The sequence below is a fragment of the Mya arenaria genome, chromosome 1 (assembly GCF_026914265.1).
Source record: "Mya arenaria isolate MELC-2E11 chromosome 1, ASM2691426v1".
NCBI classification, from domain to species: domain Eukaryota; kingdom Metazoa; phylum Mollusca; class Bivalvia; order Myida; family Myidae; genus Mya; species Mya arenaria.
The window spans coordinates 40,895,592-40,915,774 of record NC_069122.1 but is presented as its reverse complement, the minus strand read 5'-3'; the positions used below and the strand labels follow the sequence as shown (position 1 = coordinate 40,915,774).

Genomic DNA, 20,183 nt, shown 5'->3' with positions numbered 1-20,183 from the left:
ATCCGTGTCAAAATCCACGTGTAGCCTATGTAGGTTTGTAACGTTTTCTTTTTACAATTAAACGAATTACATTTGTAATCAGACCCACAAAGATTCGATTCCATTAAGCAAACATGATTTGAAGATTGACATACATTTATGTAAAGGCTTATCAGACATCACAAGGAGCCACTTAAAAAATCCCCAGAGCTTCTGTCATATCCAAATGCCAACCGAACTAACCTTTTCACTAAGCACGATTTTAATTATTTCAATATTTATTTTAAACAAGACAACTATGGATTTGAGAAGAGTTGATGGGCTATTGGATATACAGTAAAGTTCAACTGACCGTTAAGCGCAGAATTCAATAGACGCATTCCACTTTATATGTTTGTTTTATATATACATAAATATTTTGTCAACGCTTTATCGGTAACTTTACAAGTTCTCTCAATAAATACTCAGTTTTAACACTCCAAATGTTTAAAACCCGATAAGGTTTTAAGTAGAAAGTTTTCCTCCGAGTGTTTTATAAGCCAGTGTGTGCCCTGTGACAGGCCGATTTTGTGTTTTAGCCACTCAGGGTGTTGCGGAAATCTTGGTTGAAAAGCCCTGGCGTAAAACAATGGAATTGGTATGGATTTGAGCTCCTTAAATTCTTTCTTGGCAGGAATTAAGACAATCGTAAACCGCTGAAATCAAGGTTGTCTTTTGTGTAATGAAAAATCGGCTTAAATAAATCGCAAGCCGATCGGAGGAATTAAAGAAACAATTTTGTGCCGTTCATGAAATAGTTTAAGCATAATACGAATTAAACATGTATAACTTCAAAAGATCATTTGATTTGCATAATGAAAGTATATTTTCGTGTTTTAGACGTGCTTATAATGTTTAAAAGCAATCGGATATCAAACCTAATTGATAACAATGAAATAAATTGATCATTTGTTAAAAATTGTTAAGGTGAAATTGCCGCAGTGATCTACTGACGGTGTATTCATACTTGGATAATAGGTGCCTTTTAAAAACTGGAAGGTTAGTTTTATACTTCAAAACCGATCAATGTTGTGAAACTTCTGTCACTCTTTCAGTGTATCGCTCCTATTTGTCGACATACAATATATGGCAAGATCGAGTGAAAGAATTTTTGAATAATGAACAAAATTTGTAATTCTTCTTCATGAGTAAAATCTAACAAATCGAATGAGATATTGAATAAGTCTTTGCAATATTTGGATTACTGTTCTCAAAGGCTCCAGTGTCGCTCCAGTGTCGCGCATTAAACAGAAATGTTCCAATTAGATTCACTGGATTTGATCAATTGGACGTTATTAATGTTGTAACTGAACGATGTAACAGCAGCTGCCTGGTGCGCGTGTGTCGCTAAGCGCCGGAAGTTGCTTGTACCGGAAGTAGCGCCTATCAAGTGATCAGTCTCTGCCAAAGGATTGTCGCTTGAGTAGTCAGTGTCAGTACAAAGAAAACTGCAGCAGCAGCAGCAGCAGCAGCAGCAGCAGGCACAGCAGAGGCTGCACGAGCAGTAGCAACAACAACAACAACAACAACAACAACAACAACACCATTGTTCATGACTTTACAAATGGTAATTTGGCGATTCATTTTTAGGTTGATATTTAATAAAAAAGAAAAGGAACTCAAACATAGATGTTCACCGTACAAGACTCTGTGCTGACTGCTTCAAAACGTCAGTTAAAATCAACTGTTGGCGGACGGACGGAAAAACGTACACGTCAACGTAAGGTATGTAAAGACGTACAATGCTAACTTAAAGTCTTAAAAAATCACGATCAAAACTTCAAAGTGTTTGGAGAGTAAAGTGTTACTGTTGTTCAAGGTTAAATTAACTTAGCGTTTGAAATGATATCTTGTCCTACGGGATAACAGTATTATTCAATCCTGCCGTGCATTTAATTTGGAAGATAAGCAATGATCCGTTCTTGATCAAGTGAATCATTATATTTAAACAGAGGTTAGGCAAGTAGACAAAATATAATATCGAACACTTACATGGTTGAAAGGTTAATAATATGCATTTACCAAATTGAATAGATATGTTGACAGTTGAGCGAAAAATTAACTTAATACATTCCATATAAGAAATTTGTGATTTTTATGATTGGTCGAAAAATCGTTTATTTTACTCGATTCAGAGATTTAATACATCTAATTCAATTCAATCCAATTCAGTTCAATCGCTTTATTGCTACCTATTAAAGAATATTGAATATGATAATATAAAACAAAATAAATGTTCATACATTTACGAACGTGCTAATATATTGGCAACATATATAGATGATGAATTAAAAAAAAAACATGTTCTATATGCAACAAAAAAAATCAAATTCAATTTAATTAAAATTATAACCTACATTTCCAGCCAATGAAATCGCCTATCGTCCTTCAATTAGTACTACTTAAGATATGACGTCATACATACGTTCTCTGCAATATTGAAGTCATCACCGTGAGTGAGCCCGTCTAAATCATTAGAGTTCGAACTATTGCAGTATTACATGGATATGATTGATTTTGGACAAAATGAGGTTGAGGTATATTGCGAACAATATATGTTTAAATAAACACAGTTTTAGATATGAGTTATTGAAAACATTTAAATTGTATTCAAAGTATTCATTATTAATGAAAATAGTGACAATTGGTATGCATAGACATAAAATTGTTAAAATGTGTCAAATGCAGATTGATTGAAAAGTAGAAAAAAAAGAAATACATATAAACAGACATTCAGGCAGACAGACAAACAAACAAAGGCTATGCAAGATTGACAGACGTACGAACTAGCAGTCAAGCAGATGTCAGTATGATTGGAACGACGGACGAGACCGACAGACCTACCGATCGACAGACAGACAGACAGACAGACATACAGACAGACAGACAGACACACCGACAGGACAGACAGACAAACAGACTGGCATACAGTCAGACAGACACACCGACAGACAAACAGACTGGCATACAGTCAAACAGACACAGACAGACAGACAGATAGACAGACAAACAGACTGTCCTACAGTCAGAAAGACACACCGACTGACAGACAAACACACAGACAGACACACAGGACGGACAGGGCAGACCGACAGACAGACAAACAGACTGTCCTACAGTCAGAAAGACACACCGACTGACAGACAGACAGTAAAAAACGTATATAATAACACAGTCGGCAGATGTCAGAAGGTACGGAAAGACAGTCAGACAGAGAGACAGCCATCCCTTTATTTATAACAGACATACAGACGCGGACTGCACAAGATGACTAAGACGTTATCAAACTTGAAGACAAAATTAAACAATAAGTTGTGTCGGAAGTTTTGTTTTGACTGACAATAAATTGTTACATTAGAATGAAGAAAATATTTTGATATTCAATGGTAGACCGTATAGAGTATGTATAGAATTTTTTTTTTTGCAAAGCATATTTAAGAGCTGATTGTTCAGAACTTTGTTAAGGTGACACTCTTTTTCAAAATCAATACATACACGTGTACCACGAACATTAATATTGAGTGATAAACCTTTAACTACTTACTTAATAATGCATTTTTGGAAAATATCAATAACTGATAACAAGACTATAACCGTGTATTTAATAGCAGAAAGCGAACACATATTAAATGATTGGTGAATGCTAAAAGACTTACTGTGGTCTACTATCGTCTCATAAAGTAGAATACCGTGTTTTATGCACATTTCTTTCAAATTAAACTCGGTTTCCTTCGTAAGAACCATTGTTTTCGACATTTATTCATCCTTTTTGGAATAGTAAAACAATATTATAAATTGTGGTAAATCTTATCTGTGAGTAAGAGAGTATCTTAAAGTTAACAACGTGATTATGGACCTAGTTGTTTACTTTAAAACGTAAAATATATGGCGATGTGCTCTCATATTTAAATACATTGTATTAACAAGTACAGCTGGAACAGTTGTCTCAAATCTTGTAAGGATTTCATAATTTAAGTGTATCCATTAAACTCCCCAAGCCCCAATTTCTCGAAACGTCTTAAGTCCCTTATAACAGGATTAAGCTAAACTCACTATTTTTGTTGTTCTATAATATGCGTTATATTTACTTTTTTTACAGTTTTTAGAAATTATATAAGAAAAATCTGTATGCTAATTAGAAGAAACCATTTTTCATTTATCAAAATCCATTATTAGTATGAATTTAGGCTAATTGAAATAAGCGACTTAAGCCTGTTAAGCTTAAGAAGTTTCGAGATATTGGGCCCTGAGCAGTAACGATTTGAACATTAAAGCTGCACTCTCACAGATTTAACGTTTTGACAACTTTTTTATTATTTGTCTTGGAATGAGCCAATTTTTGCGAATATCTATGGACACCAGTTTTATAAGACTGCTGACAAAAAATTAGATCGCATATGTTTATATTTCAGTGTCTTATAAAAAATTGCGATCTAATTTTTAACGTTTAATAGTAACGGTTTAAGCCATAAAACATTAATTTTCGAACGGAAATATGAAAATCTACGATCTGATTTTTTGTCAGCAATCTTATATAATTGGGTTGCAGATATGTACGCTCAAATTTGCTCTTTCCATGACAAAAAAATAAAAAAGTTGTAAAAGTGGTAAATCTGTGTGAATGCAGCTTTAAAGTGGCACTCTTATTCAAAATCAATACATACACATGTATAACATACATCTATTTTGAATGATAAACCATCGACTACTTACTAAATGATGCATTTATTGAAAATATTAATTACTTATAACAATAGTATAACCGTGTATTTTATGGCTGAAAACGCAAAAATATTAAATGATTGGTGAATGCTAAAAGATTTAATGCAATCTACTATCGTTTCAAAAGCTAGCAATACTGTGTTTTCTGCATATTTCTTTCAAATTAAACTCGGTATCATTCATAAGCACAATTGTTTTCGAGATTTAATCATCCTTTTTGGTATATTTAAACAACTGTATTAAATATGTTAAATCTTATTTGGGAGTAATAGTGCATCTTTAACAATGATGACATCTACAATATTGTTAACTTGTAGAACGTTCTGAACAGCCAGCCCATAAAAATAGTAGCTCAAATTATCGAATGAAGCATAATTGGTCATTCATACCAGTATAATAAAAATAAGTAGACAAATAGACGTTACATAAAATCTCTTCAGACATGGTTTAGAATTCCTTATCAGACACGATCGATCCGTGCAGGTATGATATCATAATATTGGCAGTGGAATACGAAATATTGTCATATGATAACGTTGATACTATTTGAATGGAGGGTATTACAGCAATTCTTGTTTCTCCAAATACCTGGATGTGTCAGTGGGATGTTAGTTGTGTTTGGTAGGCATTTATGACATATTTGAGATTACTGAAAACATGGAAAGAGTTTATTTAACCGCTTGAAACAAATAATTGAAAATTAGCATTCTAATAGTATTGACAGAAGTCGTAATCGACGGATTTTATGGAAAGCATGCTGGAGTTCTTGCACATTCATTTGTGCTGTTATGAACGGTAGGTTCTGACCTGGTCTGTATTTGCAAACTAGGTTTTGATTGTGAATTTCAGTATATCAATAACTTGTAATACATCTTATGTGCAAGAACAACTACATTTATATGTTTCGCAAGTAAACAAGGTGATACCATATTCTTTGTAAGTAACGTTTTGGTCAAGTTTTAAAAAGGGCAGGGTGCTGCAGAAAAAGGGCAGGGTGCTGCAGAAAAAGGGCACATTGAATTCGGCTGGATAAAATTTGGAACATTATAACTGTGACAGAAAATGTAAGCAAGTGATATTAAATTTCAACAGCCAAACTTGTAAACTGTGTGTGTTTATTTATAATTATATCATTCCATAAGGGTAGAGGCTTGAAACAAACCGTTGTGTTGTTTTACTTATATGTGTCCCCACCCCATGGAAGTTTTTAGACGCAGGTCATCATTCTTTTAAGGTACGTGTATATATATTGAATTTTCAAATATTTTAGATCGTCAATAATGAATAAGTCAGAGATCTTAGCCGATAATCGCTGAAAACACGAAGTCAAAGCAAATCTTAATTTCCCGAAGGTGTTTTACCAATGCGATAATCCCTCAACGTCAGGCTAACTAACTTGTTATCTTAGCTAATAACAACCATAATTTATCTTGTTGTGCGTGCTGCACAATATAATGCTGCCTTATCTGATATTTTAATTCCGACAGGTCATGTTTTTGTGTTTGTTTTCCTAGGTGTGTGCTTTTTCTTTCTCAAGTGATATTTTAATAATTGCCATTAACGTTATTATAGGATTGGTGCAAGTTTACGGATTTAAAATCTTAAAAATCCCAAAAAATCTAAAACAGACTTGGTCAGTATCAAAATGAATTTGCAATCCTTTAAAGGGACTGTACGCCAGATTGGCACCAAAAAAGTTTTTTTTCTGTAACGAATCTCAGGACAATTATCTAATAGAATGTGTTACGCTTTGATATTATAATTTAAAAAAAGTACATGCACCAAAATGTAAAAAAAAATTCTGTCGGAGACCGGGTTCGAACCTGTGTCGCCAAAATTGCAGTCCAGCGTCGGATCCACTGGGCTACGACGCCTCACTCTTTTAGGGTGACATAATTAAGCTATACACCTACCTCGGTGATATCACGTGATAACACCGACTAGCCAATCACGCATAAGGAATGAATTCTACCTGGTAGACATACCCAGTATTTTTTTTAATGTAAAGTACGAAATAACTGCTAAACTTAAATAAAAAGTAAACTATGTGGTACTTCAGTTAGTAAGTTCCAATGCATTGTACACATCGATGTCAAGTTTATGTCAGTTTTCGACAATTTTCTTTTTTTCCCGCTATTTTATCATACGGAGTACAGCCCCTTTAAAAGTCATTTCTCTTTTTCGACTATACTGAATTTTAGAGTTTATGCTCGACAGCAATGACCTTAATGGTCTAATTGATATAACCACTCTGTTTCATATATGCATACACGTTGAAATTGATCATTCATTATGAAGATATGTGTCGAAATAAACTGTCTGTCTGTATGTCTGTCATAAGGCTCATACATTTTTAAATGTATTTTTTATTATATTATTGATCGCCGGCCAGAGGGTGGCGACTCTATTTTAATTCCTTTTTTCATTTTGCTTATTGTAGGCGACGTTGTAATTCATACGATTACAATAAACTACATTAATTGCCCCGAGTATGTAAACGTTTGTCTTTGTTTTAAAAATATTTGTTTATGTTACATATTGTAATGCTATATATCGGATAATGCTATGGTGTCTGTGATATCGGTTATTTTTAATAGTTTAATAATATTCAATTAGCGGTCATTGTTATAAAACGCAGAAAACATGCAGATATAGTAGCGCAGATTAGATTGCGAATACTTAAGTAACATGCACAAAGATGGTATTGGAACACGCAGATATCATTTCTGTCTGTTTATTTGTCTCAAGTCAGTACTTTATACATGTACATTGTAGTTTTAACGTTAATTAAAGACCTCTTGATTGAAACACATGCGCAGTTTTCTTGCGACATTGTTGCCATGTATCAACTTTCTACGTGAAAGGGGTAGGGGGAATTGACATTATCAAGACTATTAAAGAATATTTTTGTCAATATGTTTTTGCTCAACAGTTACGAAAATTATTTGTTTCCGAATACGTTAACAGAAAAAAGGCTAATGAAAGAGTTATGCTTGAATTCAAAATTTCAATTAGGCATAGGTGACTTTTTGTTATTGTTTTTATCCGGTAGATTTGTTGGCCTCCATTCAAGTGAAATTTCGTTTTTTGTTTTTTTTTTCAATTATACTTTTATTAAACCATGTGTTGTTTTAACCAAAATCTAAGCAGGGTTTGACTAATGTGTGGACGATGTGACCAATATACGTACGATTCTTGGTACGTGGTACGTTTTGACAAATCTAGGTACGTTTTGACCAATCTTGGTACGTGGTACGTTTTAACCAATCTAGGTACGTTTTGACTAATCTTGGTACGTTTTGACCAATCTTGGTATGAACAATCTAGGTACGTTTTGACCAATCTTGGTACGTGGTACGTTTTGACCAATCTAGGTACGTTTTGACCAATCTTGGTACGTTTTGACCAATCTTGGTACGTGGTACGTTTTGACCAATCTAGGTACGTTTTGACCAATCTTGGTACGTGGTACGTTTTGACCAATCTAGGTACGTTTTGACCAATCTAGGTACGTTTTGACCAATCTAAGTACGTTTTGACCTATGTTGCAGGTACGATTTGACCAATCTTGGTTGACCAATCTTGGTACGTTTGACGAATTTGACAAATCTTGGTACGTTTTGACCAATTGACCAATCTTAGTATATGGTATGTTTTTACCAATCTTTGTACGTTTTGACCAATCTAGGTACGTTTTGACCAATCTTGGTACGTTTCGACCCGATGATGTTCTGATTTTCGGACGCTTTGTCCAACTTTATGACGATATGGAGCACTTTGAGGATATATCGGTATATATTCTGACTCAAATCGTATTCCTGAAACTTTCACAAACATTTGATAAAGCGTTTTGAATAAAAGGGCGTTTTCCTTACAACAATTCTTTGAAACAAAAAAAAAGTTTAATCATCGGCGGTTTACAGTACGGACACAGACGAGTAATGACAACTATCGGTGCCAAAACAATACTATTTCAATGCCAATCACGCGTAAAAATATTTGAGAGAGGTAGTCAATCACTTCTATGAATATTTCAGATATTTGTGGGGAGCCGTAACTTTGATAGTCAAAACGCAGACATGAATTACTAATCAAAGGCAGGGCTGTCAGTTAATGAACAGATAATTAACACAAAAGCTTCACTGAGTTAAAACAGGCAGGACAATTAAGAGATTAGTTGATCTTTTTACGCTACACATTTGTAAGATTATCGCGAGAGATTATCTTGAAAAAGTCCCGATCAGTATTAACAGTCGTTTAATCCCCTGTCAGAAATCCGGTGTAAGGAATTAGGCAATGTTCGCAATATATGTTAGTATTTGTTGACATGTAATTTTTCATTGAACGAAAACTGGGGATAATTGATTAGTTGATTGATTGATTGAATGGTTGATTGATTGTTCGAATGAATGAATGCATGAATGAATGAATGAATGAATGAATGAATGAATGAATGAATGAATGAATAAATGAATGAATGAATGAATGAATGAATGAATGAATGAATGAATGAATGAATGAATGAATGAATGAATGAATGAATGAATGAATGAATGAATGAATGAATGAATGAATGAATGAATGAATGAATGAATGAATGAATGAATGAATGAATGGAAGGAAGGAATAAATGAAGGGACGACCGGACGGACGGACGGACGAACGAAACGAATGATTTTATTTTTTATTTATCGAACTAACGAATGAACGGACTATTAATTGAATAATCAAGCGGACGGACGAATGAACGGAAAACGAACTGGTTGGTTGAAAGATTGATTGACAGATTTATGACTGGCGGCACGTCGACAGACATATAAAGACTGACCGACCGACAACCAGATTAACCAATCAACCGACCGACTACCGACCAAAACACAGACCGGAAGACCAACTGGAAGAACAATCAACTGATATGTCGGCCTTTTCATTTCCCTTTCATGTGTACTAACAGATAGGTTGGAAAACAGTTGGTCGGTTGGTCAATTTGTGTATCGGCCATGTTGGCATTTTAATGAACTTAAGTTGGTATTTTTAAGAGCGTTTTGTTCTCTTCTTTCAATAATTAATAGCGAAAATCACATTCAACTCTAATTTGTATTTATGTTTCATTTAGATTTCGGTACATTGAAGAATGAGTCATTTATTTTTGTTTAATATCTGTACCTGGGTGATCTATATACATTAAAATGACAAGCAATATTCATCTCATTTTTACAGATGTAAAAAAACGGTGCGATTTATAATTTAAATTTCGGTTCATTGAAAAGTGAGTCAGCTATTTTTTGTTTAATATTCTGTACCTGGTTGATCTAAATTCATTGAAATGACAATTAGAGTATATTCATTTCATTTTCGTTTTTGTACAGATGTAAAAAAATACGGTGCGGTATGAAATCATAAAGTATGAACACTCTTGTGAATGTAATCACCCGTACTCTGACACTAGAGCTTCAATTATCACCGGTATATCGATGGCGCTTTGTAAACGAAATATAAAACGGTTTTACAATTAACATGGGAACCTTTAACCTACGTTTTCTATTAAAATTAAATTAGAATGCAGTAATACCATAATTCGAAATTCACTCAAAAGGCGCGAGTACTAAAAATTCAGTGGTGCATTATTACGTTTTTTTGCAATGTGGTTATTTGTCATAAATCTTCTTGAACACAAAATTTTGTAAAGGCATTGAGCTGGCCTGTAAAGTTTAATTAAACTTCACAAAAGGTTGTCGTCATAAACGGAATGATAAAAGGAAATCATTGATAATTCAAGTGCGATTTTATTAACTTTCGAACAGATAAAACGGACCAATATCGCTTTTTTCTGGATTTAAGGATTTAAGGATTTTTGTTCATTAAGTGCATTTTTGAAAGCACCTGTTGTGGATTGTTAAATGAATGTAAATTTGTTTTTTGTTAAAAAATATCATAAATAAATAGTGAAGTAAATGATTCTAGCTCAAAGCCACTATAGGACACTATTTTTTTCAATGTCAACGTACATACAATCGAACCCCGTTGGCTCGAACTCCTTTGACTCGAATTTCTCGTTTGCTCGAACTGCATGTTAAAGACCGATTTCTTTATATTGAATGTCAGCATTCCCGCTTGGCTCGAATCTTCTGAGGCTCGAGGTATTTTCACCGGTCCCAGGGAGTTCGAGCCAACGGAGTTCGACGGTATGCAGTTCAATTTTAACAGACATACGTACAATATTTGTAATTGTAATGCGTACAGCTAAAGGATATTTAAGATTTTTATATATATATATATATTAAAATTTCGTGACTTGCTTAATACGGTAGTTCTATTTGAAAATTGCATTTTGAAAAAAAGTTAACCAAGCGTAATGCGTACAGCTAAAGGATATTTAAGAATATTTTTTTTATATAATTATTTTAAAATTTCGTGACTTGCTTAATACGGTAGTTCTATTTGAAAATTGCATTTTGAAAATAAAGTTAACCAAGCGTAATGCGTACAGCTAAAGGATATTTAAGATTTTTTTTAATATATTTTAAAATTTCGTGACTTGCTTAATACGGTAGTTCTATTTGAAAATTGCATTTTGAAAAAAAAAGTTAACCAAGCATCTACTGAAACAGTTCGTTTCTAAAATAAATATAACGGTTACTGTTGATATTTGCTCAATAGTGTTTTAAAAACAAACACAATTAAGTCATATAACGTTAATTTATGTATTTGTATAGGAACGGGGCCAGTGGGATACAAGCCGAAAAACCTGCCTATTTTTCTTACAGTGAACTCTTATTGCTCGTTTTCCTTGTTCTATTGATAGATTTATCGCCACTTTATTTGAAATATTGATAAAGATAAAGCCTTAAATAAGCTGTCTATACCTTGGGCGAATATTTCGGTAGCCTAAAACAAATATCCACTGTTTGAAAATGCAGAAATTTAGAAACTTAAGCCCAAACAGTAAATAAAGTGAGTTTCTATTAAGGACGCATATGTTGACTCTTAGGCCAAACATTGCTGGTCATGTGAGTTTGGTTCATGTCTGAATGTTCGAAAGCCCATAATTTAAACCTCGTCCAATAAACGATCGAAACGATCTTGTATCAATATACATAAGCTTCCTTCCCTGTCATTGTTAGACAAAATAATACGAAAAAAAACGTAACTAAGCAAAAAATGCTGCCGTGAATTCGATTCTCCAGCTTATGACAATACATGACTTGAGAAATGAGTAACGGATTTGTTCTATGGTTTTGCTATGTTTTTTTATTGAAGGCGGGGGGGATGATGATTGAGGGAGGGGGTTTCATTCCTATGAGGGAGGAAGGACATATCGGTACTATTAGGGACGGATGGGCTATCGTGAAAATAAGGGAGGGGAGGAGGGAGAGGAAGGGGGGTATCTGTACCATTAGGGAGGGAGGGGCTATCGTCGCTATTAGGGCGGGAGGGTGGCGCTATCATTGCTATGAGTGACGGGAGGGAAAGATGAGTTTTCGGTACTATTACAGAGCTCCTCTCCGGCTAACGTTGCTACGATGGAGGGGAGGGAATGGCTATCGTTGCTATGAGGGAGGGAGGGAAGGGCTATGGTTGCTACGATGGAGGGGATGGAGTTAGGAGTTATCGTTACTATTACGGAGGATGGGGGGAGGTATGGGTAATACGAGATATTTAGAGACGGAGGGGTTTTAGTTTTATGAGCGAGGGATGTAGGGGTATCGATACTATAAGCGGGGGGGGGGGGAGGGGTAGGAAATGGGTATCGGTACTCTGAGGTATGATGGGAAGGGGTATCGAGGCTTTGTTTGAGTGATGATTGAAAAGATAGGGGGTATCGTTAATATCAGGGTAGGGGTATCGGTACATTAAGCGAGTGAGGAAGGAAAGGTAGGGGGTGGGTAGAGCGATGGGGTATCGGTACATTGAGGGAGCAAGCTCATGAATTACATTGGGTTCGCCTTTGAAAACAAAACCTGTTGCTGAGACGCAGACTTTGACGTAATCTAAACTTAAATTATCAATATTTGATTAATTTTAGACCTTTCATGAACTTACAAGTCAAGCAATTCAGTTCAAACATCAATGACTTTCAGCTAGGTTGCTACTGTTTACAAACTAAATTTAGAAATTTGAATCGATTTTACACGGTTAATAAATAATTAGTGGGCAGGTGTCTTAACTTTTTCTATGGCTCGGAAAAAAGTAGAACTGTTTAATGTCGTGTACAATAAATATTGTTTTGAGAAGTGATCGTTATATACTCATAAACTACTAAAACACTTGTTTTATTCAACTGCAGGACTACATACATAATGACAATATAAATATAAATTAGAAAAAAAAATCATTCAATATTCCAAAATTGACGAGTGATTATACATAGGTGTGAAACTCGAATCTACATAAACAGTTGGTGATGATTTCTTCTTTTTTGCATACAAAACAAACGCCAAACAATGAGCATTCATTCTCAAATGTAGTTCTTTAAAACCTCAAAGATATAATACTTATACTATGTATTTAAAAACTGATTCACCGCCTTATAAACTAGCCAATATGATGTTTTCTTTTTCAGGGGTGACGTTGACCATTTGTTGCATGATCTGCTCGCCAACAAACCACTTCCTGTGAGCTTATGAGACAAAACCGGAAGTAGCGCATGCGTCATGACCCGGAACTCGACCGCAGTGAGTCACGTGGTCAGGATGAACCGCCGATCGAGCACCGGAAGTGGGTATCCCCTGTGGATGCGGACGCTTGAAGAAAAGTACCAAAAATTGCACAAGAAAATCACAGAAAATACCGGAGCGACGCGATTCACAAGTTATGTCGGCCGCTCGGTTTGTGACGCCCGAATTTCGCAGGCTATTAATAAGTACAGAGCGCTGGCACAGAAAAGCGCATTGCGAGCGGTGGAGCTCAAGGCTGGGGGAACAAACAATAATGAAAATAGTGATCTACTCTTTGAGAACACAAAGCACGATTTACAGAATCAATATTTGGATAAGACTGATACAAACTGTTGGGACAATGAAGGATTTGAAAACTGTGAAAATGGTGACGAAATAAGGCCCATGTCGCCATGTGAAAGTCAAGCAAATGATCAAAATAGGGTGGAGTGTTTAAGTGAGCAGTCGAACATTGACGACGATGAGCGGATATATGATGAAAATGACGTGGAGTGTATGAATGTAGAGGAAGCTGATGCGGAAGTAGTTGACGTAGAAGAAGTAGAAAACTTTTCTGCGGGCTTTGTGCCAGATCCTAAGGTGTTGGTGGGGCGTAATCTTGATAAAACCAGAACTGTCGTGGAAGGTGAACAGAACAAAATAAACAACGAGCGATATGATCGCCGCCATTTGCAGACATCACTGAGTAGGGCTAGTAAGACCACGTCCAAATCGTGCCCGGCGAAGATACAGAACCACCATCAGATTCACCACATTCACAAGCATCCGAGCAGCCACGGCCACGTGATCGGTGGCCAAGGGCACATGCACAGCGGCCAGGGGCAAGCGCAAAAACAGCTCCTGGCGACGCGGAGCCGGAGCGTCCACCGCCACAGGATGTTCACGCCCATGTCAGCGGAGGCGAAACACGCTATCACGGAAACCATTCAGGAAATGAGCATATCAACCGGACGTACCGAGATGGACGCAAACTTTGTGCCCAGCAGAGGGCGCGTTTGTGTGAAAAACTGGTCAAGTGGGAAGAAACCTAAACAAGCTTACAATACAAACGCTGTCTTAGACAATGCATCGCATTTTTTGAACAATATGAATAATGTGGAGAGTGCAAAACCTACGGAGAAGCCGCCTTCGTTAAACGGATCATGTCGCTCCTCTGCAGGGTCAGGGACGCGCCGGTCGGAATCGCGACTTCCGGAAATCCAGAACGGCAGTACGCGCGACCGTAGTAACAATGACAGACGACAATCTTACATCATCCCCGGTATCGGGAAGTACAAAATCTCATCGGAAGAGCCCGTCTTCGAGATAACGCCGCCGGGATTTGACATCCGGTACACGGACGTGGAGCCGCACGAGGAGAGGGAATCCGAGACGCCACCACCGGATATCCGGCAGCGCGCCATCGACAAGTGTTCCGAGTGGCTTGTGAAATATAACAAATGAGGGCAGTTTTATTCTTTCACCACGAGTAGGTTGATACAAAGACCTGGATTACGCAATCGAATGGGCATCTAGGAAATATTGAAGTGACACTCTTATTCAAAATCATTACATAAACATGTATAACAAACATAATTATTTAGTGATAAACCTTTAACTACTTAATTAATAATAATTTATGGAACATATTAATTACTGATAACAGGATTGTTACCGTGTATTTAATAGCAGAAAACGCAAAAGTATTAAGATGATGGTGAGTGCTAAAATATTTACTATGATCTACTATAGTCTCATAAGGCAGAAATACCATGTTTTCTGTATCTTTCTTTTCAAATTAAACTCGGTATACTTATTAAACAAGAACCATTGTTTTCGAGATGTATTCATCCGTTTTGGAATATCAAAACAATTGTATTTATTGTGGTTCATCTGATTTGGAGTAAGAGTGCATCTTTAATTCAGTGCACGTACACACTACGGCTATAAGTGATTTATTCATGGGTATTTGAGCGAACAAGTGCTGTTTGTGGCGTAGGGTTTATAGTCTAGAACGTTTTTTTCTCTCAATAAAACGTGATTGAAGTAGCACAGCTGGCTTGGGTTGTTTAAGGTGGGCTTATCATCTTGTTCGAGGTGGGCTTATTCTTGTTCGAGGTGGGCTCATCATCATCTTGTTCGAGGTGGGCTTATTCTTGTTCGAGGTGGGCTTATTCTTGTTCGAGGTGGGCTCATCATCATCTTGTTCGAGGTGGGCTGAGCATTTTGTTCGAGGTGGGCTTATTCTTGTTCGAGGTGGGCTCATCATCATCTTGTTCGAGGTGGGCTGAGCATTTTGTTCGACGTGGGCTTATTCTTGTTCGAGGTGGGCTCATCATCATCTTGTTCGAGGTGGGCTGAGCATTTTGTTCGAGATGGGCTTATTCTTGTTCGAACTGGGCTTATCATCATCTTGTTCGAGGTGGGTTGATCATTATGTTCGAGGTGGGCTTATTCTTGTTCGAGGTGGGCTTATCATCTTGTTCGAGGTGGGCTTATTCTTGCTAGAGGTGGGCTTATTCCAGTTCGAGGTGGGCTGATCATCTTGTTCGAGCTGGGCTGATCATTTTGTTCGAGTAGGGCTTATTCTTGCTGGAGGCGGGCTTTGAATCTGTACAAACTCTTACTTCATTTATAAGTTATAGTTCACATGTAGTTATAGATAAAAGGTTTCATGAAAAACGACACTACTGCTTCAAAAATACAATTTAATCATTTGTGTTATTATAAAAAATGTGTTATATAGTGCAATGACCCATTTTCTGCCTCAGTTGATTATGCAATAGTTCCATTTTTATCAAAATGTCTCTCGAATTGAAATTAGATTTAAAGCTGCACTCTCACAGATTGAACGTTTTGACAACTTTTCCAAAACAAAATGTTAAAAGAAGCCACTTGATTTGTTAAAGTGCATAGAAACGAGTGATATAAGACTTCTGACAAACAATCAGATCGCAGGTTTTCATATTAATGTTGAAAAATTGATATTTTATGCATTATTTTTCGGGTTAAAGCGTTATAAACGCTTTTGGCCATAAAAGATTGATTTTGGAACGGAAATATAATCATCTGCGATCTGATCTTTTGTCAGCAATCACCTCTCACCTCTATCACTGGTGTTCAGATATTTACGCAAACATTGGCTCATTTCAAGACAAAAAATAAAAGAAAAACTTGTCAAAACGGTAACTCTGTGGGAGTGCAGCTTTTATTAAGTCACCTTGTAAAAAAAATAAACACCTTTTTAACGTTGTCTTATCTATTTTATATGACTATTTTACTATGTCTTATGGGTTTATGTCCTGTAACAATTTTCTTTTTTAAAAAAGATCCTCGTTACACGGTTAACACCAGAAATAAATATAAATCAATTTGTAAGGAGCTTTTTGGCCTTTCGATTTCTAGCCAAAATCCTCCATATTATAAATATGTTTTTTTGAATAACTGTAATAACTTGAATTCAATATGTATGTAACAGTTTAACAATAGATAAATCATTTGATGACATTTGATAAAAACAACAAGTATTATTTTGGGGAATGTTGACATTCTATATCTAAGGGAATCATATAAATCGATCTGGTTAATCCGATTAATTAATTTTAAGATGAACATCAATATTCCGTTTCATATATTATATATATATATACACACACACTAGCTGAATTAAGAAACCGTGCATGAAAAAACATACTAGTTATGAAATAGCCCCAGAAATAGAATTGATTTTAAAGATTATTTAATCCTGAGAATTATCACAAGCTTTGAGGTAGTACCTCCTGAGAATTATCACAAGCTTTGAGGTAGTACCTCCTGAGAATTATCACAAGCTTTGAGGTAGTACCTCTATCTATTACAGTTACATTTATGTCTTAAACAGTTGAGGTAAGCCTCATTTTATCACCAAAAGGCTTGACGTTATTTTAGACCAATGTCGATTGAAGCATGGTTTCTTTGTTCCGCTGGTATAATTATATCCTTAGTCTAAAACAGTATTACAATATTATTGTTGTTTGTTTAATGTTTTACTTTTCATTCCGGTATTCAGCCGGCTGAGTGGACGTTGGTTTACATGTCTTTGCGTATTTCTGGTGTTGTCTAATTGTGATAAAATTACTACTCCTAAATCAGCAACAACAACAACAACAGCAACACCAACATCGTTGTTAGTGACGTAAACCAATTTTCTTTGCATTCATGTTTTAACAACATAGAAAATGACAAATTATGATAAATGACAAATTATGATACCTATGCAACATAGAAAATGACAAATTATGATAAATCTGACTCAAATTGTGAATGTTCGTTGTCTGCAAAATATTTAGATTCAGTATTCAAATGTATATGGGCAATACAATTTTGTTCACGGGTGGGGACCATTGCCTTGCCTCGGGTGTACAGGGTCATCTTGTCGACGAATGTACGGCAAAACATCGTAATGTCAAGAATGTCAGATCAATATTAAATCATTGAATGGGGTTATTTTGTGAATCAAGTTAAATTAACCGACCTATACTTTACCTATGTATACTGACTGGTGGCCTAGTGGATATGGAGTCGGTTTTCTAAAAAAAAAAATCTTGACTCTACCGTAGTGGGTTCGCACCACACTAAAACCAAAATACTGTTTAATACTATAATTATATATTTTTTCTGTAATTTCGATATCACGGAGTAAAACAATTATAAGTGTTTTCAATTGTATTTACGGGGAAATAATTTTGATCCAAAAACATGCGCGAGTTTTTTTTTAAAAGGGACTCGTTCTCATATTTAAATGTGCGACATTTTCTTTCAAACATTTTTGAAAACATTGGAGGATGCTCGTTTAAAATAGTATTTTGTAATTCTGAGCCTTAAATCGTCCAATTTGCACAAAGCGATACTTACGCTTTTTCAGCGAAATATTATAAAACTATAAAGCTCTTGTTTGATTTTTCGATGAACTTTTATCATTTTACAAGCAATTTGTTTACATCTGACACTATCATAAGTTTTGTTGTATGACCCTATAGAACGTGAACAACTCCCTTTAAAGCTGCACTATCATAGAATTATCGTTTTGACAACTTTATTTATTTATTTTTTGATCTTTGAATAAGCCATTTTTGCGTAAGTGTCCGGAAACTAGTGATACAAGACTGCTGCCAAAAGATCAGAACGCAGTTTATCTTATTTACGTTCGAAAAATGATGTTTTATGGTGAATGGCGTTACTTACGCTTTAAGAAAAATGGAACTTGCTGCAGTTTACCAAACAGTTGAGATCTGTTCTAGTGTGATTTATCTAATATGATTGAATTGAAGGTACTGATGCCAATATCACCCGATTCCGTGACAAAAAACAACAACAAACAAAACAAAAAGTGTCAAAAGTGACAATCTGTGAGAGTGCAGCTTTAAATGACAGTAACTATTTATTTTCATCCAATATCCATCATTCATGTATTTTATTGTATGTTCTCCATGGTTCCATCTTGAGCTCATCATCTGTTGAATTTGTTTTATTATTTGTTATATTTTCATATTTTTCTGGTTGTTATACAAACTTCTGTGATATGAGGCCAATTGTTCACAACTTCGTTAATGTAAACGACCTTGTTAACGGATTCGTTGTTAACTTTCAAAAGTAAAATATTTATGATGCGCTAATATATATTTTAGTAAAACAGGCATAGCCGAATCAGGCCCCAATTTCTCGAAACTTCTTAAGCTTAACAGGCTTAAGTAGCTTATTTCACGTAGCCAGGATACATTCTTAAATTTGATTTCGATAAATGAAAAATTGTTTATTGTGACAATCATAGCATAATTCTTATTTAAAGTCTTAAATCTGTAAAACAAAATCGTTAAATAACATAAATTATAGGGAAATAAAAATAGTAAAATCAGCTTAATCCCTCTATAAATGCCTTAAGAAGTTTCGCGAAATTGAGGCCAATAGTTTAAATATTTGTATAAAGTACCGAAAATCACACGTGTGTCCATGAAAAACCTTCAGCGTATAAAATATTTGAAAGTTAACAACGACTCAGTTAACAACGTTGTAAACTTTAACAATGTTTCAGACAAGCGGCCCAAATTGTGTTTTGTAGACATATTAAATTAAATAAATATGAACCGAACTTAAGACTTGTGGTTTTTTTTATAAAAGTATATATACATGCATTTTCTGTATTCATATTGATTTGAACGGTTTTTGTTCGTTCAAGTAAGATTAAATGAGTCCATGTTCCGATAATCATTTAAGGAAAATCTGTATAGAAACTTCGATATGTCAACGGATAAATGGCCCTTTTCTGTCAAGGCAATGATAATAATAATGATGTGAACTGTTCCTTCTGAAATATTATTGTGAGATCTTCAAAAAAAGAAAGAAAAGAAAAAGGAATGTTTTGTGTTTCAAATCTCCATAGACGTAATGTTTTACATTTCATAAATAATGCCTTGATGAATAATTCTATATAAGTTTTACAAATATCATAATGCTATCGAACTATTTACTTATATTCAGTATGTCAATATCCCAATATCAAGTTACGATTTTCTGTCATACTTATCAGACTTCGGAACAAATATTGTCGTTTTTTGACTGACCCCCATTCAAAACTCTTAAACCATAAAATCGGTACTCTTAAACCAGCCCACCACCTTAAACACATTGCACTGTTTGTATTATGCTAAGATTATATTGAAAGTGTCTTAAAATGTTTAATAGAATTTGATGTCTTAAGATATTTAATAGAAATACGAAACACTGCATAATCACGCTTGATCGTATAAG

General features: G+C 35.2%; 1 protein-coding gene across 4 annotated transcripts; it reads left to right on the top strand.

Moving 5' to 3' along the window:
- Window positions 1-1,295: 1,295 nt before the first annotated feature.
- LOC128241229 (uncharacterized) lies at window positions 1,296-19,516 on the top strand. 4 transcript variants are annotated; one of them, XR_008262369.1, is made up of 3 exons: window positions 5,374-5,535; window positions 13,304-15,471; window positions 15,563-19,516. XR_008262369.1 is itself a non-coding variant. In XM_052958263.1 (2 exons), exon 2 carries the CDS (start codon window positions 13,395-13,397, stop codon window positions 14,859-14,861), a length of 1,467 nt encoding a protein of 488 aa, XP_052814223.1. In that variant the 5' UTR covers window positions 1,296-1,743; window positions 13,304-13,394; the 3' UTR covers window positions 14,862-19,516. The 4 variants fall into 4 exon arrangements, 3 of the variants coding, with proteins under 3 accessions (XP_052814223.1, XP_052814168.1, XP_052814280.1); XM_052958263.1 differs by lacking the exon at window positions 5,374-5,535 and adding an exon at window positions 1,296-1,743 and having other exon boundaries at window positions 13,304-19,516; XM_052958208.1 differs by having other exon boundaries at window positions 13,304-19,516.
- The last annotated feature ends 667 nt before the right edge of the window (window positions 19,517-20,183 follow it).

Excerpts from the sequence above, each read along its gene's own strand:
- LOC128241229 (XM_052958263.1), top strand. The coding sequence starts at position 13,395 with ATGACCCGGAACTCGACCGCAGTGAGTCACGTGGTCAGGATGAACCGC.